At 32.7% G+C, this 16,128-nt stretch overlaps 2 protein-coding genes across 8 annotated transcripts in view; both read left to right on the forward strand.

Moving 5' to 3' along the window:
- Positions 1–16,128, forward strand: part of LOC148624062 (transmembrane protein 196-like) — a 321,118-nt gene that overhangs the window by 252,271 nt on the left and 52,719 nt on the right. The window lies entirely within an intron of this gene.
- The window catches only part of LOC148624077 (uncharacterized), a 40,219-nt gene that overhangs the window by 19,418 nt on the left and 4,673 nt on the right, over positions 1–16,128 (forward strand). For 4 of the 7 annotated variants that reach the window (XM_088566549.1, XM_088566548.1, XM_088566544.1 and 1 more), the window contains 7 exons: positions 291–456; positions 3,294–3,399; positions 5,757–5,794; positions 7,483–7,769; positions 8,027–8,191; positions 11,599–11,714; positions 13,731–13,781. In XM_088566549.1, coding sequence (XP_088422675.1) covers positions 291–456; positions 3,294–3,399; positions 5,757–5,794; positions 7,483–7,769; positions 8,027–8,191; positions 11,599–11,714; positions 13,731–13,781 — 929 coding nt within the window. Of the gene's footprint in view, positions 1–290; positions 457–3,293; positions 3,400–5,756; positions 5,795–7,482; positions 7,770–8,026; positions 8,192–11,598; positions 11,715–13,558; positions 13,610–13,730; positions 13,782–16,128 lie in introns of all 7 variants that reach the window. The other 3 variants (XM_088566550.1, XM_088566551.1, XM_088566545.1) reach the window with 2 other exon arrangements.

A 16,128-nucleotide genomic window follows, 5' to 3' on the forward strand; every position in this document is an offset into this window, starting at 1 on the left:
GTCAGTATTTACATTTGAAATAATTCTTAATGCAAGTTCTGTTTAGTTAAGTTTTTTGTGTGATATTTTAAGGTTAATATCTGTCCATTATTTAGAAGGGTTTTAGATAAAGCATTGCCAGCTGACAAGAGAAGGTGATTAGGTTCAAAGTTTAATATTATTGTTTTTTTTTTGGATATGAAACAGAATTCGAAAAATAAAATCAATTTGATTGAGATGCCTAAATTTTCTGTTTGCAATGGGAATATGCAAGGACTTTAACCCTGGCAAATGTATGTATTTGATTGCAGGTAGTTATTAACTGCTCTATTCCACGATCATTGAAATACAACCAGGCAACAGCAACATTCCACCAATGGAGAGATCAAAGACAAGTCTATGGTTTAAATTTTGCCAACAAAGAAGATGCAGACAGTTTTGCTCAAGCTATGAAGTCTGCATTAGATACCTTACAACGTATGTATGATGCATGCCTCTGATATATAAGGAAATCTAAGCAAAGATTGCTGTTTAAAATCACATATAAAGTAAGAAATGTTTATTAAAACATACAGTTGTTGTAGTTAATGTCAGGAATATGGCAGAAATGAACAGTCGATTAAAGAATCACCCATTTTTAAATTAAATCCGACCGACTGCATTAGGGTTCAAGTGATTCTAAAAAGCATAATTCCAGCTTAGTGTTTGTTGTAACATATTGTGTTTTAATAAGGAATCATTTTAAACGAGGTGCTCTTAAAATATTTTTTGAAGCCACAATTAATTAGCTTGGAGAACAAATTATTCAGAAAAAAACTGACTGCCCAGTTTTTCCAAGTTGTTTCTTATTTTATTTGAGAGTAACAGTTTCGTTGTACTATTATGGTATGGCACTGTATTTTATAGATGCTGTGATTAGTGGGATAACTAAAATATTTAGCAGGTCTTAACTAAACTTTACAACAGGGTTTCATACCACCAAAAAAAAAGATTGTTTTAATTTTTGGGATTATGGCTATATATAATCACAATTAAATTTGCTTTTATATGACCTGAAAAAATTGCATTCCTATTATGCTATCATGTTGTGTTCATTGTCATCATCATCTTCTGTAGAAATTTGATGTTCGTTCGATAGCTTGAGTATAAGTGTATAGCTCTTAATGAAATTGTGCCAGCAGGTGTCATGCCACATAAGGAATGCTTGAAGTTTAAGGATTAGGAGCAGTAGTCCGAAACATTATCATGATGTCAGGACAATAATACCAGTAAATGTGACTGGGTCTCTTTGACTTGCTGTAGTAGTTAAGGATTTGACCTTTGACACCAATTTAGAATATAATAAGCTGTACCCTGTGAAGTATTTCATTATATAGGGAAAAGATGTAATTCTAGAGTATATTTTGTGCATTTTGTTTTGATTGTTGATCAAACCAGATGGCTGCCGTTGTCAAAAATAGAACAGGGCTAAATAATGTTTTTGACTTGTCCATCAGTCCATCTTCAGTTTTCCGGGTTTATTTTGAACGCTTGCAGATATTGACATGATTTTTGGTATATGAGTTCACCGTGATAAGTTACAAGTCAAATATAACTTTCGTTTTGGTCCAATGATTTTTAACGAAATTGCAGGCCTTGAACTTAGCAAAAGTCACAGAAATAACAGTTTTCCATTCTTTTTTTCAAAACGCTTGCAGATTATGACATGATTTTTGGTATATGAGTTCACCATGACAAATTACAGGTCAAGTGTATGTCTTGTTCCACTACAATGATATTTACTTTGGATTAACTAAAACTAAAAGAAATCACAGGCTGGAGTTAGAAACTACCATTCTGAGAAGCAGAATTCAGTTAGAAGATAAAGGTCTAAAGCCTGAAAAAACTTTCTTAATCCTTTTTTTATCAGGATTCTTCTACATCTGTTTCTCTTACGAACAAATTTACTTGAGTATCCAACATTGGGACATTTTGGGTATGTGAGTGGGCTCACCAAGGTTCTTTAATTTTACAAAAAAGATAACAAATATACCACTATTGTAAAAATGAAAAATGTGACAGGTATTTAAATTGTTCAGGATCATTTAAAGGCAAATTTAATCTGCATGCAAAGTAAGATATTCCTAATTTTCCTTTAAATTAATTTATTATATCCAAATTTTATAAATAAAGATCCTAATGTCGAACATGCATAAACTTTTCAGTGTTCATCAACTGTTGGTTGTATCAAGCTGTTTCCAGCCAAAAATTTTAGCTGTGTTAAAAAAACACTTGTTTGAAATGATAGAGCAGGATGCTGTCTACATCTAATTTACTTGTATTTGTTTTAACCCTTCTTCCTGAAGTGTTATCAGATACTTGATCTGTGTGTAATAAACATGTATCTTTCTCAGGGTTTAACAATATATTTTTTAATTAGTTGGCATGGTACAACTTTTTTTTCTAGATATTTCTCAACTTTTTTACCGATTAATTTTCATTGATTAAACCCAAGAATCAAATTAGTTGTTTGAGGTAAACGAAAATGCAAACTGGGAATTCATTGAGAAATATTTTGTTACTAAACTTTCTTCTACCAATCATTCTTTGGACAATAACTTCACGATAAGTGAATAGATATCCCTGGAGTTAATGCCATTTAACAAAAGAAAGGTTGGAATTTAATTTGGGATTGTGATTGTACCATTTCATTATTAAGGTCCCCAAAAAGCTTTTATAAAGTTTGAATGTTGTCCCAACTGTTCTGGGTTCAATCTATGTGGTTGTATCAACTGTGCCCCCAAAGCATTTTATTATACCCAATGCAACAAAGTTTTGGTACAAATAATATTTTTGTCATGTTTATTAGTCTATAGGTCAGTTCAGCAGTCATTACTCCTCTCAAAAAAATTTCATGAAAAATGGTATGTAGTACGGATGCAATATGTTGTGCAATTGACAGGGAAATTTTGGGAGAGTTATGTCCCTTTGTAGACAGTTTCCTGAAATGCACTTCTGAATCAGTTTTTAAAGGAATACCTCCCTCTATACAGTGAAAGGTGGCTGTAATGTTTTACTTTCATCATCAATATTAAGAAACCACAGAGTTTAAACCTTAATATGGCCCCTCCTTCAATGAGGGGTGTTGAGTTCTTTCATTGAAATATGGACTTATCTCTATAAATTTGCAGAAATGTATTAGCATTGTAATTTGAGTTGATGTGACCACATATGTTACAAACACCTTGCTATACCTACTTGTTTGTATATTTTTTTTTTCATTGAATGTATTACGTTTGTGTTGATGATAGTAACGTGTATATACATTAATTTAGAACTGGCAATGCAGCATCAGGCTCCTCAACCACCCCAGCCCCCACCAGCACCCGTTCAACAACCCAGTTACAATCAGCAACCTCAGGAAGAACCAGAAGTTATAAGGTACAATTTGTAACATTTATTCACCAATGTTTTCAAAAATATCAAAAACTTTCGTAATTATGCTTTATTCTACAATACTTCACCCTCTTTTTTTTTTTGTCCAAAGATGAAGCAAACAAAAAAAATTAAGTTTTGAGATGCAAATTAAGCATTTTTACCTACATCACCAATCGTAAAAGCAGGTTAAGTAGCTGCTCCATTATGCTTAAAGTGGAACTACTTTGTGTTATCTTGTTAATAAAAATGTATTAAACCAATATTTTACAAATTTTATTCAGTGTTTATTTACCTATTGAAGATGTGCACCTCTTATCATGGATAAATTTGATTGATTTATTCTTTTATTTTTAGTTGGATTTACTTGACCATATATATATATTTTTTGTCATTTAATGCGTATGAACCTCTTCCTATACCATTGAATGAAATTTTTCACGGAATCATTATTACATGTTCCCATTGTGCACCTCCATGTATTTTTAGATTTTGATCCAAATTAAATTTGAGGTTTTACAAAAGCAAGACATGGACTTGTCATTTGTTAATACAGGGACAAGGGGGAACCCATCTCTTATCCATTACTGCTCATATACCACAGAATGGAATTGAATGAAATTTTCACAGAATCATTATTACATGTTCCCATTATGAACCTCCTATTTGTAGATTTTGATCCAAATCAAAATGAAGGTTAAAAGGTGCATGTTATCAAATTCGGGGGTGGGGGTACATTGCTAACAGTTTTTCTAGTTTTTGGAAGGGGACTTAGTTAAAATTAAATGATTAAGGTTTTTTGCCAGGGAAGTGGCCCATTTTTTTACATTTTTCTTCAAACTTTGGTGTCAGAACAGCTAGTAGCTGTAAAAGTTTGTTTGGGGTTGATTTTGTCAGAAATCAGCAAATGGAGACCACTCATTTAGGGTAACTTTTGCATAGATCATGCCTTCATTTGGTAAGAAGCTATAAAGGTTTGATGATATTTAGATTTTCACAGAAATCAGTCAACGGAGGCCACTTATATGCAAGGGGAAATGTATATTAACTATAGCTACACCGTTTTAGCTCACCCGGCTGAAGGCCATGTGAGCTATTGCCATCACTTGGCATCCGTTGTCTTCCACCTTTGTCTTAAACAATTTTTCAAAACTCTTCTCCTCTTGCACTACTCTACCAATTGGAACCAAACTTGGTTTGAATTTTCCTTGGGGTATCTTACACAAAACAGATGTGAGGATTTTTGAAAAACGTGGCCCCTGTTACTAAAATTAGAACAAAGGGGTAAGACAGTAGTTTTTCGCATATATATCCAAAACCTCTAGGTTTAGCCAAATTCTGACATACGGTAAAAGTGTTCGGCATGATGAGGTCTGTGGTCAAATTTTCATTTTGATCTATTAAGCCATGTTGGAGTTATTGCCCTTTTTCGACATTTTTGCTATTTTTAATGTTATTTCTTTAAAAAATCTTCTCCTCTGACACTACTTGACCAATCAGAACCAAACTTTGTATGAATGTTCCTTGAGGTATCCTGCATGGAACTGATGTGGGGATTTTTGATCCATTGCAAAACATAGCCACTGTTACTAGAAATAGATCAAAGGGGTCAAGCAATGGTTTTTTGCATTTAACTCCAAAACCGTTAGGTTTAGCTAAATTCTGACATGGATAAAAGTGTTCAGCATGGTGAGATCTTCCTGTGGTCACATTTTCGTTTTAATCCATTGAGCCATGTTGGAGTTATTGTCCTTTTTTACGTTTTTGCTATTTTTAATGTTCTTTCTTCAAAAAAATCTTCTCCTCTGACACTATTTGACCAATTGGAACCAAACTTGGTATGAATGTTTCTTGGGATAATTTGCATAGAACTCATTTGGGGATTTTTGATCCATGGAAAAACATGCCCACCATTACTAAAAATAGATCAAAGGGGTCAGTCAGTAGTTTTGCACACATATCTCCAAAACCGTTAGGTTTAGTCAAATTCTTTCAGTAGCTGAAATGATCCCTATTATTAGGACTACAAAAGTCTTCAGGGATAAAAGTTGTTAGACAACTCCTTATAAGAGTTATTGCCCTGGAAAGGGCATAAATGACGTTCTTTTTTTTTTTTGCAGTTTTCAGCCAATATCTGGAAAACTATGATAGATAGAAACTTTTAATTACTGAAATGATCCTTATGATAAGTCTTCTTGTGTCAAAATTTTTGGACAACTTGTTTAATTTATTGCCTTTGATAGGCAAAATTCAACCAGGTGGGCGATTCAGGCTCCTGGTAGCCTCTTGTTTGTCATTCTTGAAAAAATGAGAAGATACTTTATTTTATATTGTACTTAATAAAATTATTTGTTTACTTGTAGTAGACCTTCAGGCCATGTAAGACACCTATCAGGTGGAGGTAAGAAATCCTAGATGTAGTAGGTGGAACAAATATAAGATTATGTAAATTGCAAAAGTAGGAAAATACTGATTTCAAAACTTATATGCATAATGCAGGTATGGGGCACTGAGCAAAGCTTTCTACCTCTTCATGGAGTTTCCAAAATACTTCAATATCCCTGAAGGTTATATGAAATTGCTTCAGCCTTGATATAAGCAGTGGATTCAATCTTGTGCAGATAATGTTCAGTCAATTACATCATAATATAGATTTGTATTAATTATACTGTAATTTTATTTTGAGATACCCACTTTAATTAGGATCTAACTAGGAAATAAATTACAGATATACAAATGTATTAGAGTTTGATCCAATCTACTTTCTATTTTTCGTATCTGAAAGGACAAATACCTGCTGTAAAGGCTGTCATGCAATATTCATGTTACATCAGAACTGTATTATGACTCTTTTAGCTTAATTACATTAGAATAAGTGCTTGTGTTTTGAAAGGGTTTTGTTACTCATAGCTGTTTTTATGCCCCACCCAAAAGGTGTTAGGGACATTAAGTGTTGTTCATATGTATGTGCATAAGCTAATAATGTTTTATCGTTAACCTTGGCAATCCTTGGGAATGGGAATTGTTTGAAATTTGGCATGCAGCTTACACTTGAAGTCTTATAACATTTTATAGAATTTAACTATATAATTCCAGTAAATGCACATGGAAAGGTGCAATATTTTATTCCACAAAGAATTTTTTGATATTTATTATTAGATCAATCATCTTAAAGGCTTCTTTGGAGTTCAGCTTGAGTGGGGTTGTCTTTTTTTGAGCTAGTTCACAGTGATTTTTGTCTTAGCAATTCATAGGGGAATGAGTTAACAAGTAGTTTTGTGTTTATTGGTTGACATAATGTTTTAGTATATTTTATGATGAGCATTTATGGCGCTCTTACATAAAAAAAAAAAAAAAATACATTATATATATTTTCTGATTGGAATTATTTTTATTCAACACTGTTTTTCCAGAACTTATGTGTGTGTATAATTGGTCCATTCACTCACAAACCTGACTGAAAAGTCGTTTAGAGTGAATGGTCTGATTTTCCACTTACAAAATTTAGACAAGTTCTGGAAAAATAATTTATTTTGTTTTAATTCCGTATTTTAGAATTTCTCACAGAACATCATAGATTCTATTCCGGAGATGTAATGGATGGTAGATTCTATCCCCTCCAATCATCTCAGTACATACAGCTAGTTTCTCCATCACATTATGACCAACATAGTGCTGAATTTGAAGCTAGATTAAGTTCTCCCCATAGCAGCCACTCTGATACATCTGAAGATGGTTCACTCAATTCAAATGAAACTCTCAAACCCCCTTCCTTTAAACACAAGATTGATATACGTGAATTTTCTTATCATAATTCTGCTTTTAATGATACAAATGTCACATCAAGAGGTGGCCATTCAGACATTTCAGACTGTAGTTCAGTGCTAGAAACCATTCATTCTAATCCAGCTTCTTTACATAGGCAAAATTCCCTTCCACAGGCTTATGCAACTGAATATCAACAGAAGTCCCCAACATATGTTAAATCAACTGATTTTATACATACAAAAAGACAAATGACTCATCATTCAAGTGAAAGAAAACATAGTTCACCTGGACAGTTACAATCAGCTGATTATATGTTTACAGGATCCCAGTATTCTCAGCCTGCTCCACAGCCACCAGGACCTCCACCTGCCCCACAAGCTCCTGCAGCCCCTCCTGCTCCTCCTGCTCCACCACCAGCCCCTCCTGCAGCACCTGGTGCTCCCCCAGCTCCTCCACCACCTCCAGGACCAGGGGCACCGCCACCACCTGCTCCTCCCCCAGTACCGAGTGGAGGACCAAGTCCATCAAAGACCGGAGGTGGAGGGATGGGATCGTTGGCGGAAGCTTTGGCAAAAAAATCAAATGCTCTTAAACATGTAGAAACAAATGTAAGTATAAATAGAAATTTAATTTGTAGGGTAACTTAGGGAGCTAAAAATATTAAAATATTATAAGATAATAATTCTGATCTTCATCAATATTTATTTTATGGTGTTCTGATTGGTAACAGATTAAAGTAATTTTGTCTTTTACTTTCCAAGGCACTGACATATGCCTAGCAATCTACAAGTACTTCTGGTCTTTTATAGCATAGTACTGTATTTAGATTTTTTACATAATCATATTTATACATAATTTTCTATAGGATAGTAGTAGTACTAGACCCCCTTCTGGAGAAAGTAATCGTCCATCAAGTTCTAGTTCTGCTGGAGGTGGTGGGGGTGGGGACTTAATGTCAGAACTACAGAAAAAGTTAAATAGAAAAAGGAATGATGTTGATGCTGGTCAGTCAACACAGGAAAAGATACAGGTAGGACATTGTACATGTAGGCCAAAGTTTTTTAATTAGTTGGTTTACAGATCCCCCAACCTGATTTTTCTAGTTGGCACAAACAATTAGATTTGGAATTGGTATTTTCTTAGACAATTAACAATATTGTAGCATCACACTTGTAAAATTTATAAACAGAATACCTGATTTCAGTTTTTATGCCCCCACGACAAACTGTCAGGGGGCATATTAATTTACCTTTGTCTGTCCGTCTGGATTACACATGATCATGGCTTGTCCGGCTATCTCCTCGTACATTTTTTGAACTACATGAAAAATATTTTACATGATATTTCTACACATGATGAAGGTGTGCAGGGCCAAAGGATTTTGATTTTTGTGAAATATTACGGAAATTGGTGATAGTTACACTTAGTCATTTTACTCAGAAACAGGGCTATATGGCTTGTTGGGCTATCTCCTCGTACAATTTTTGAACTACATCTGAAATATTTTTCAGGATATTTCTACACGTGATGAAGGTGTGCAGGGCCAAAGGATCTTGATTTTCATGAAATATTACGGAACTGGGTGATAGTTAAACTGTTATTTTTGTCAGAAATATATCCCAAGCAACAAAGTAATGATTTGTTATTGGGGGTATTAACATTTTTTATGTGTCCATTAATACATCCAGCAGTCCCCTTTTTGTCATCGCAACTGGTCTGACACTTCCAAACACAATTTCATGACACTATGTGGCCAGGATACAATATGTAGATATGCATATATTTCGGAATTTCTGATCCCCAAATTGATCCCCAGACCATGAATAACACAAGTCTTGGAAGGATTTCTGAATCTGCTGACCATGTCTTTATACAAAAATAAACATGTTCCTAATTTGGCAAATCTAGCGAGCAGGGGCATCAATAATGTCTTACAGACACATTTGATTTCTTAATAAAATAAAATATCACTACTAACAAATGAGGCGGGGGCTCCTGTGATAAACAGGGCTTCTAGTTGTTTGTTTTTTTTCATTCAAAAGCAGCATAAGATTATTTGAAAAGACACATAAAATTTTGGTGTGTATTATGCACACATTTTTACATAGAAATTATTTCCAGAACATGGGTGGTGCATATTATACTTAAGTACATAAGAATTGGCCATGAAATTAAAGATTTTGGTATGTGAAAAGACACTGTGTAATGTAAACAAACAAACCGGAAATGAAATGTTACTGACCAAAATTTTATCTAATCATCAAAATCATCAAATACATCTTTAAGTATTAAAGTTTCAGTGATATTTTCTTCAAATCATGTTCAAATGACTTAATAACATGTTTCAAACAAAGGTTGTACAGTATTTCCTTCTTATAAAGCATGGTTAGAAATTAGTATGAAACAATTAAAAACCAAAAAGTAACAAATTCCTTTTTTTTTTGTCAAACCCTCCTTATCAAATGCTTTTACAGCTGAAAATGATTATTCTGATACTTATTTTGATTGTTTCTTACAATTTTCTTTCTTAAAAGTACGTTTTTAAATGAAAAATTGTGAAATTTGAGTTACAACCGAAACCGGAACTGTTTGATTTTCCCGACTTTTGATTTTGTTTTATAAGCCATTTCATATATCCTGTGTCAATTTTATAATGCTTCGAAATTAAAATTATCCAATTTATGTAGCTACTGATGTTTACATGATGTTTTAGTCTGCATAGAAGTTTCTGTCCTTCACAATTTCATAGGAAATACCGCATGAAGGTAAAAAAAATTGACCGAACAAGTGCAAAATATTGATTTTTTTGTCTTACAAAATTTTACTTCAACCTAAGTCTAAACAACTTTTGTTCACACGTTTAGACCTTCAAATTTGCACTGCGCACAATACATAAATGTGCACTATACACACCAAAATACAGTATGTTTAAAGGTTCTGATGGTTATGAAAACAGGTTAACACTGTCTAGAACTCTAGATGTAATTGAATCAACCTCTTGTAATTAAATCAAAGTGAAAAGAATGTTGACAGTTTATAGAAATGATTTTAGAGTTAAATAAGCCTCATGGGATTGTTTACAACAGGAAGTAGATATTTCAGGAGGACATAATTGGCATGAAAGTAATAAACTTTTTTAACCAAACTGTATTAGCTTTAAGAAATGCTAGGGATGCAAACAACTTTCTTTAAATATTAAATATTGAATTTAGGGGACAGAAAAAATTGGAATGAGATTCTAAATTAATAGTACCAGTACTTGCTGTGTAGTGTCGCTTCCTGTAGAATATTATAATTATGCTTTTAAACCCTGTGTAAGACATGTTTGGTGATGAATTCCTCGAAAATCAGAAATAAAATGTATTTATTTGAAACTCATATGTATTTCTGGTAACTATTTTTTTTTTCCCACCAATCTTGTCTGAATATAGCTGAAATATTGCTGCTCGGACGTTAAACCCCAACAAACAAACAAACAAATTTTCCCAGTAACCAACTTTAATACTCAGTTTCTTAGGGTAAAAAATCTGTAAACCAATAAATGCAAATCTGTGGCCTAAGTTGTGACATTGTGAACATTGAATAAAGTCAAAGCAAATATTGTGCTGAATAGCATGCAGCTTGGAGTACAAGTATGTAGAAATGGTTATGTTTTATCACTACAAAAGTTTTATGGTTATCATTGTTAATTCCTCTATTTATTTGCACTATGAAAACCAATTAGTTGATAGGGAATTAATGTGGCATTTTCCTCTATCTAAAAAGATTGATAATGCCTGTCAAAGCAGACTGACCCTGATACAAAAAATAACAGGTCAGTTTACTACCAGGCATGCGTAATAAAAATTTACTAGGGATCCACTCCTCAAAAGTCCAAGGAAAATTTTTTTTGTCACTGTGAAGTTGAATGACTCTGGGCGGCATTTGAACTGTAACACAATGTTGTTGGAACAATCTGACAAATAGGCACTTTAAAAATATTCCTTTGAAACTTTTTTTAACATACAAAAAAGGAAATATATGTTACATGTACTTATAAATTACTGATAAACAGAATCATATTTTGTGTTTACTTTGCCATAGTTTTGCTTTCGCCAGGAATTAACATTTTATGAGCAACTTTGCAGTTGTACTTCGTAGAAAAGCAGAGGATGTTTACCCTACCAGTGAACCTGGTACATGCTCCTAGTTTTTAGTGTAGTCTGGATTGCTCAGTTATTTTCCTTTCTATGTGCGCGTTTTGATTATTAGTGTGCCCCTTTTTTCTTTGTCTAGTCATTATCCCTGGAATTTGTTCTTTTTCTCTTCAAGATTATGGTGTAGTCATAAATGTCTTATTCGATTAAACCATGGAGTAGTATAACCTTTTGGAAGTCATTGAAAGTCAAGAAAATTACATGCTGATATTTTAAGTTGTTTCATTATATCTTATTTTAGTCTGAAACAACAACAAACAGTTTAGGTCGGACACAACGAGACAGATCTGCTGGACCCCCAACCAACAGAGTACAGCCATCAGCAACAAATGGAGCAGATTCCCCTAGATTTAATCGGTAACCATTGTTTTGTTCTAGATCAGAAATTACTATTTATTATGATAAGTATGACAGCTTAGTTCAATTTGATATAAATACTATTTTTTGCTTTTTTTCTAAAATTGAATTAATGGGATTTGTAGTAGGTTAAAACAGATCTTATCCCACTCTCTTCAAGGTTAAAATATCAGATGCATGTACATTCAACTTTATAAGACTGCAAATTTGCAGTGATATAATGGTATGGTGCCTTCATTGTCTGTGTCCTTGTCTGTATCATTGTCACTTCGATAGACACTTGGTTTTCTTGTGATAACTTGAATATGAGTTGGTTAATTTTTATAAAATTTTACCACAAGGTATCAGACAATGAAAGGACATTCAATTGATTTAAGGGTTTATGGCCCATAAGTATTGAATAAGGGGCCAAACAAGTTCAGTAAAAGTATATGGATGTTTAGGATATTGTTCCAAAATAACCTTAATTACTATGGTCATACTGGGGTTGATTTTCTGGGGGTTATTATTTGAACTGTTTAGAAACCAAATAAGGCCAGAAACAAATGTTTTCCTGATTTTTGGACAATAACTTTACTGTGAATTAATAGACCTCTTTTAGATTGTACTTCATAGTGTCATACTGCAAAAGGAAGTATGGGACAGATTTTGGGGGTTGTGACTTAGGAATTGAGATTAAGTATTAGGGGCAACAAAGGGACCAGAAACAAGGATTTTTCTGATTTCTGAATAATTACTTGGTAAAGTGTAATGGATCTCTTTGAAATTGTACTGCAAAGTGTAACACACGAGGAAGGTTCAAATTTATTTTTGAGGTACTGAAATGAATCATTAAGGCATAAAGGGCCACTGATTCTGGTCAAATTATTATCCTTTGTCAACTGTCTTAATCACAATCAAATTTTAAAGCTGTATCAACCTGTTCATTGTTAAACCTTTGCAGCTGTATCAAGATGTGCCCTGCTAAGCATTATATTTAAAAGTTTGATGGTATTATGTTGTCGACTTTCTCTGTAGATTGTTGGTGTATGGATAATAACTTGAATATAAGTTTGTAGATCTCCATGAATCAGAAATTGCACCACAAGGTTTCATTCTACAAAAAGAAGGCTTGGAATAATTTATGGGTTTGTGGCTTGAACTTTAAGAAAGTAGGGACCAAAAAGTCGTTAGAAACAAGCATTTTCCTGATTTCTGGACAATAAAATGAGTTTGGATACAATTGAGTAGATCTCTTTGAAATTACTCCACAAAATAAGTGCTATATCACAAAAGAAAGCCTGGCAATAATTTAGAGGGAAGTGACTTGAAAAATTGGACAGGACCAAAAACAAGATTTTGTCTGATGTCCAAGCAATAACTTGAGTAAAATCTAATGGAGCTCTTTTAAATGCAATACCACCAATATAAGGCTGAAATATGACTTGAACTGTTAAGGTATTAGGAGTAAAAAGGGACCAGAAACAGGCATCTTCCTGATTTTTGTCTAGTTCTTATCTTAACTTTTAATTGAAATTCTTAAATCAGAACTGTATCAAGCTTCAATGGTTTGTCCATACTTACCCCAACAGTTCATTGTTGAATATTTGCTGTTGTATCAAGTTTCACCCTGTGAAGCACTTTATTTTCTCTTTAAAAGGCAGGGTAGATATTTTTTTTTCAGATTCATTCCATGATTTTTAGCAACTTTGATGTGTGGCCATCAGAAAAAAATATGCTAGAATCTAAGTTGGTTTTTTTTTTTTTTTTTGCATAACCATCATTAGAGAAATAGTGATTTTATTAGTATTTTAAAAATGAACCTTAATCATTGCTAATGTATATTTAATTTATGATTTTAAAAGATCTAAAACATGTACCAGTAGTTTAAGACCAATGTCTTCCCCATTTTTTAAGTGAGTAAAAGTTATATTGTTTGTTGTTATTTTTTTCTTCTATTTCAAGCATGTAATAAAAACTCAATCAGTTTACTTTACTGTGAAATACAATTTCTTTATCTGATTTAAATTGGAACAGAAAGTTTCATGCTGATATCAAACCAGGATTTGACAAGAGGAATTTAGACCAGTAAATACTCCATAATATAGCTTCAGTATAAAACAGTGCATGGTGCTTCACACTTTAGAGCTCTAGTTATGTCAGTTAAATCTATATCTAAGTATGGGTGCTGATTTGAGGCTATGGGTGTTAATCTAAGTCTAAAATTTTAAAGAAATTTTATTTTCCTTGATACTGGTAATTAATTACTTGAAGGATTTTTTTCTGATTTAAAAATGTTTGTTATGGCATGCAGTAGTAACAAAAATTTGATGAACTGAGTTTATCATTTGGAAACTTTAGTTAGCAGCTGATAAACCCAGTTTACGAAAATACCAACAATAAAATGCATTTAAAATGGATAACCAATATAGGGTAGAAGAACCGTGAACCCTTCTACTGAAGTCAAACTTAGTAAGATGATCAAATTTACCTTGTTGCTACAAAGTTGGTCGGTTAAAATTTGAATAGGTAAAATGTCGTCCTGCTAAAATAATTACATATAATAATAAAACACATAAAAATTCTTCAAATATATACTTAAAAAACAAAATAGTACTTTAGTTTGAATTTAGTTATAAAATCCTTTGGAACAGGTGTTATCTACATAGCTGTTGAATTCATCAAGCTGGTCAATTTAGGACAGTCTTCATATATAGCTTCTTATTTTTGTTGTTGTGGAAGATATGTCCATATTATCAGATAAGTCTTCATTATACAAAATATTTATTTTTTGTTTAACTTGTATTAAAAGTACTTTTGTTGGATTTATGTTCTCTGATCTAAATCAGAGTGTATTACAGGATAAACGTTCACTAAATTTTGTAACCAGAATTATAGCACTTTTTTCTGTTTTTTTTTATTTAATGAAACATTTTGATATTATCAGCAATGAGGAATTTCTTAGTGGCAATCACTAATAACTTTTAATTACTTAAGTTATTTATCCTAAACTATAGTTGTCTGCAATTAATTATGCAACAGTGGCTTATGTAGAAGGGATTATCATGATAAATTGACCAAAGAAGCAACAGCTGTTTTGCTTGAAATGTTGATAAATCTTCGAGCTGCATTCTAGGACATTATTAATGTTGAAGGCAGCATCACTCCCCACGGGCAGTATATTGTAATAATGGGCATTTATGCATACCACATGACAATGATAAAATAAAGCGTGAATCAATCTCAATATAGGTACTAATACCACGCCTAGTAAAAAAAAAACATCCATGTATAATTGAAGCATTTTAACTCTGTGTTTGTTTTAATATGTTAATATATAGAGTTGAGTGTGAAATAGTAAAGACATTTTTATAACGATACATATAATGACAGTTTATATAATTCATGTAAGACCATACATATTTTTTTATTATCTCATTGTTCTTGTTTGTCTGAAATATCCCTTAAATATCAGATTTTGTTTATCTGTTATAGATTATTAGTAATTATACTGGTATTTGTAACAAGATCACATGAATGTAAATTTTCAGTTTGTTTTGATTTCATATTTATGATTTTAAGCTTGGCCAACAAAACTGTGGAATATTATACTTATACCCCCACTCATCTAGTGGCTGGAATATTGGAATCACCTTGTCCATCCAACCGAAATGCTTCTCAAATATCTCAGCTGTCAATGGATGGACTTGTTTCAAATTTAGTGTGTTGTTTCATATAGTTAGAGCATGCTTTTTAAGTTATTATAGGTTCTGCCTGATATCAACTTCCTGTTGATATTGACTTTGCCATTTTTCACCATATGGACTAGTAAAGAAATTTTTTGTCACAAAAATGTAGGCTCCCAATGGATGGATTGGCTTCATATAGATAGGGCATATGATACAAGTGATTTTGGGTGCTGTCTGATATCAACTTCCTGTCACAAAAAAATCTTGGCTCACAGTGGATGGATTGATTTCAAATTTGGTTTGTGGCTTCAAAAAGATAGGGCATACATACATTGTAAGTGATTTTGGTTGCTCTCAGTTATCAAATTTCTGTACAAGTGATGGCATGTTTTACATGACAACATGTGCACTTCATGTTGTTCATAGTCTCTTGTTAATCTTAGAGTTTTCATGTTAATAGGTTTGAACATGAACAATGTATTAGCCTGAAAGGTTGTGCCAGTTAAGTCCTGAAAAGGATTCGTGCAACACATAATTTTGTCTCTTAAACATTACAACACCAGGGAATTTTCTTATTTTCTTTCGAATTCTATAGTATGTGCAGACTTTTGCATGTATCTTGTTATGATAAGTTAATAATTTTAGTGTTTTAAGATCTTATACATCTGTAATTAAGGTATTATGGTATATCACTGTTTGTCTATTTGTCCATACATGCCACTGTAAGTTGGTGGATTTTAATAATT

This window comes from Perna viridis, chromosome 2 (genome assembly GCF_037379345.1).
Source record: "Perna viridis isolate PV_CMFRI_1.1 ecotype Kerala chromosome 2, ASM3737934v1, whole genome shotgun sequence".
Classification (NCBI taxonomy): Eukaryota; Metazoa; Mollusca; class Bivalvia; order Mytilida; family Mytilidae; genus Perna; species Perna viridis.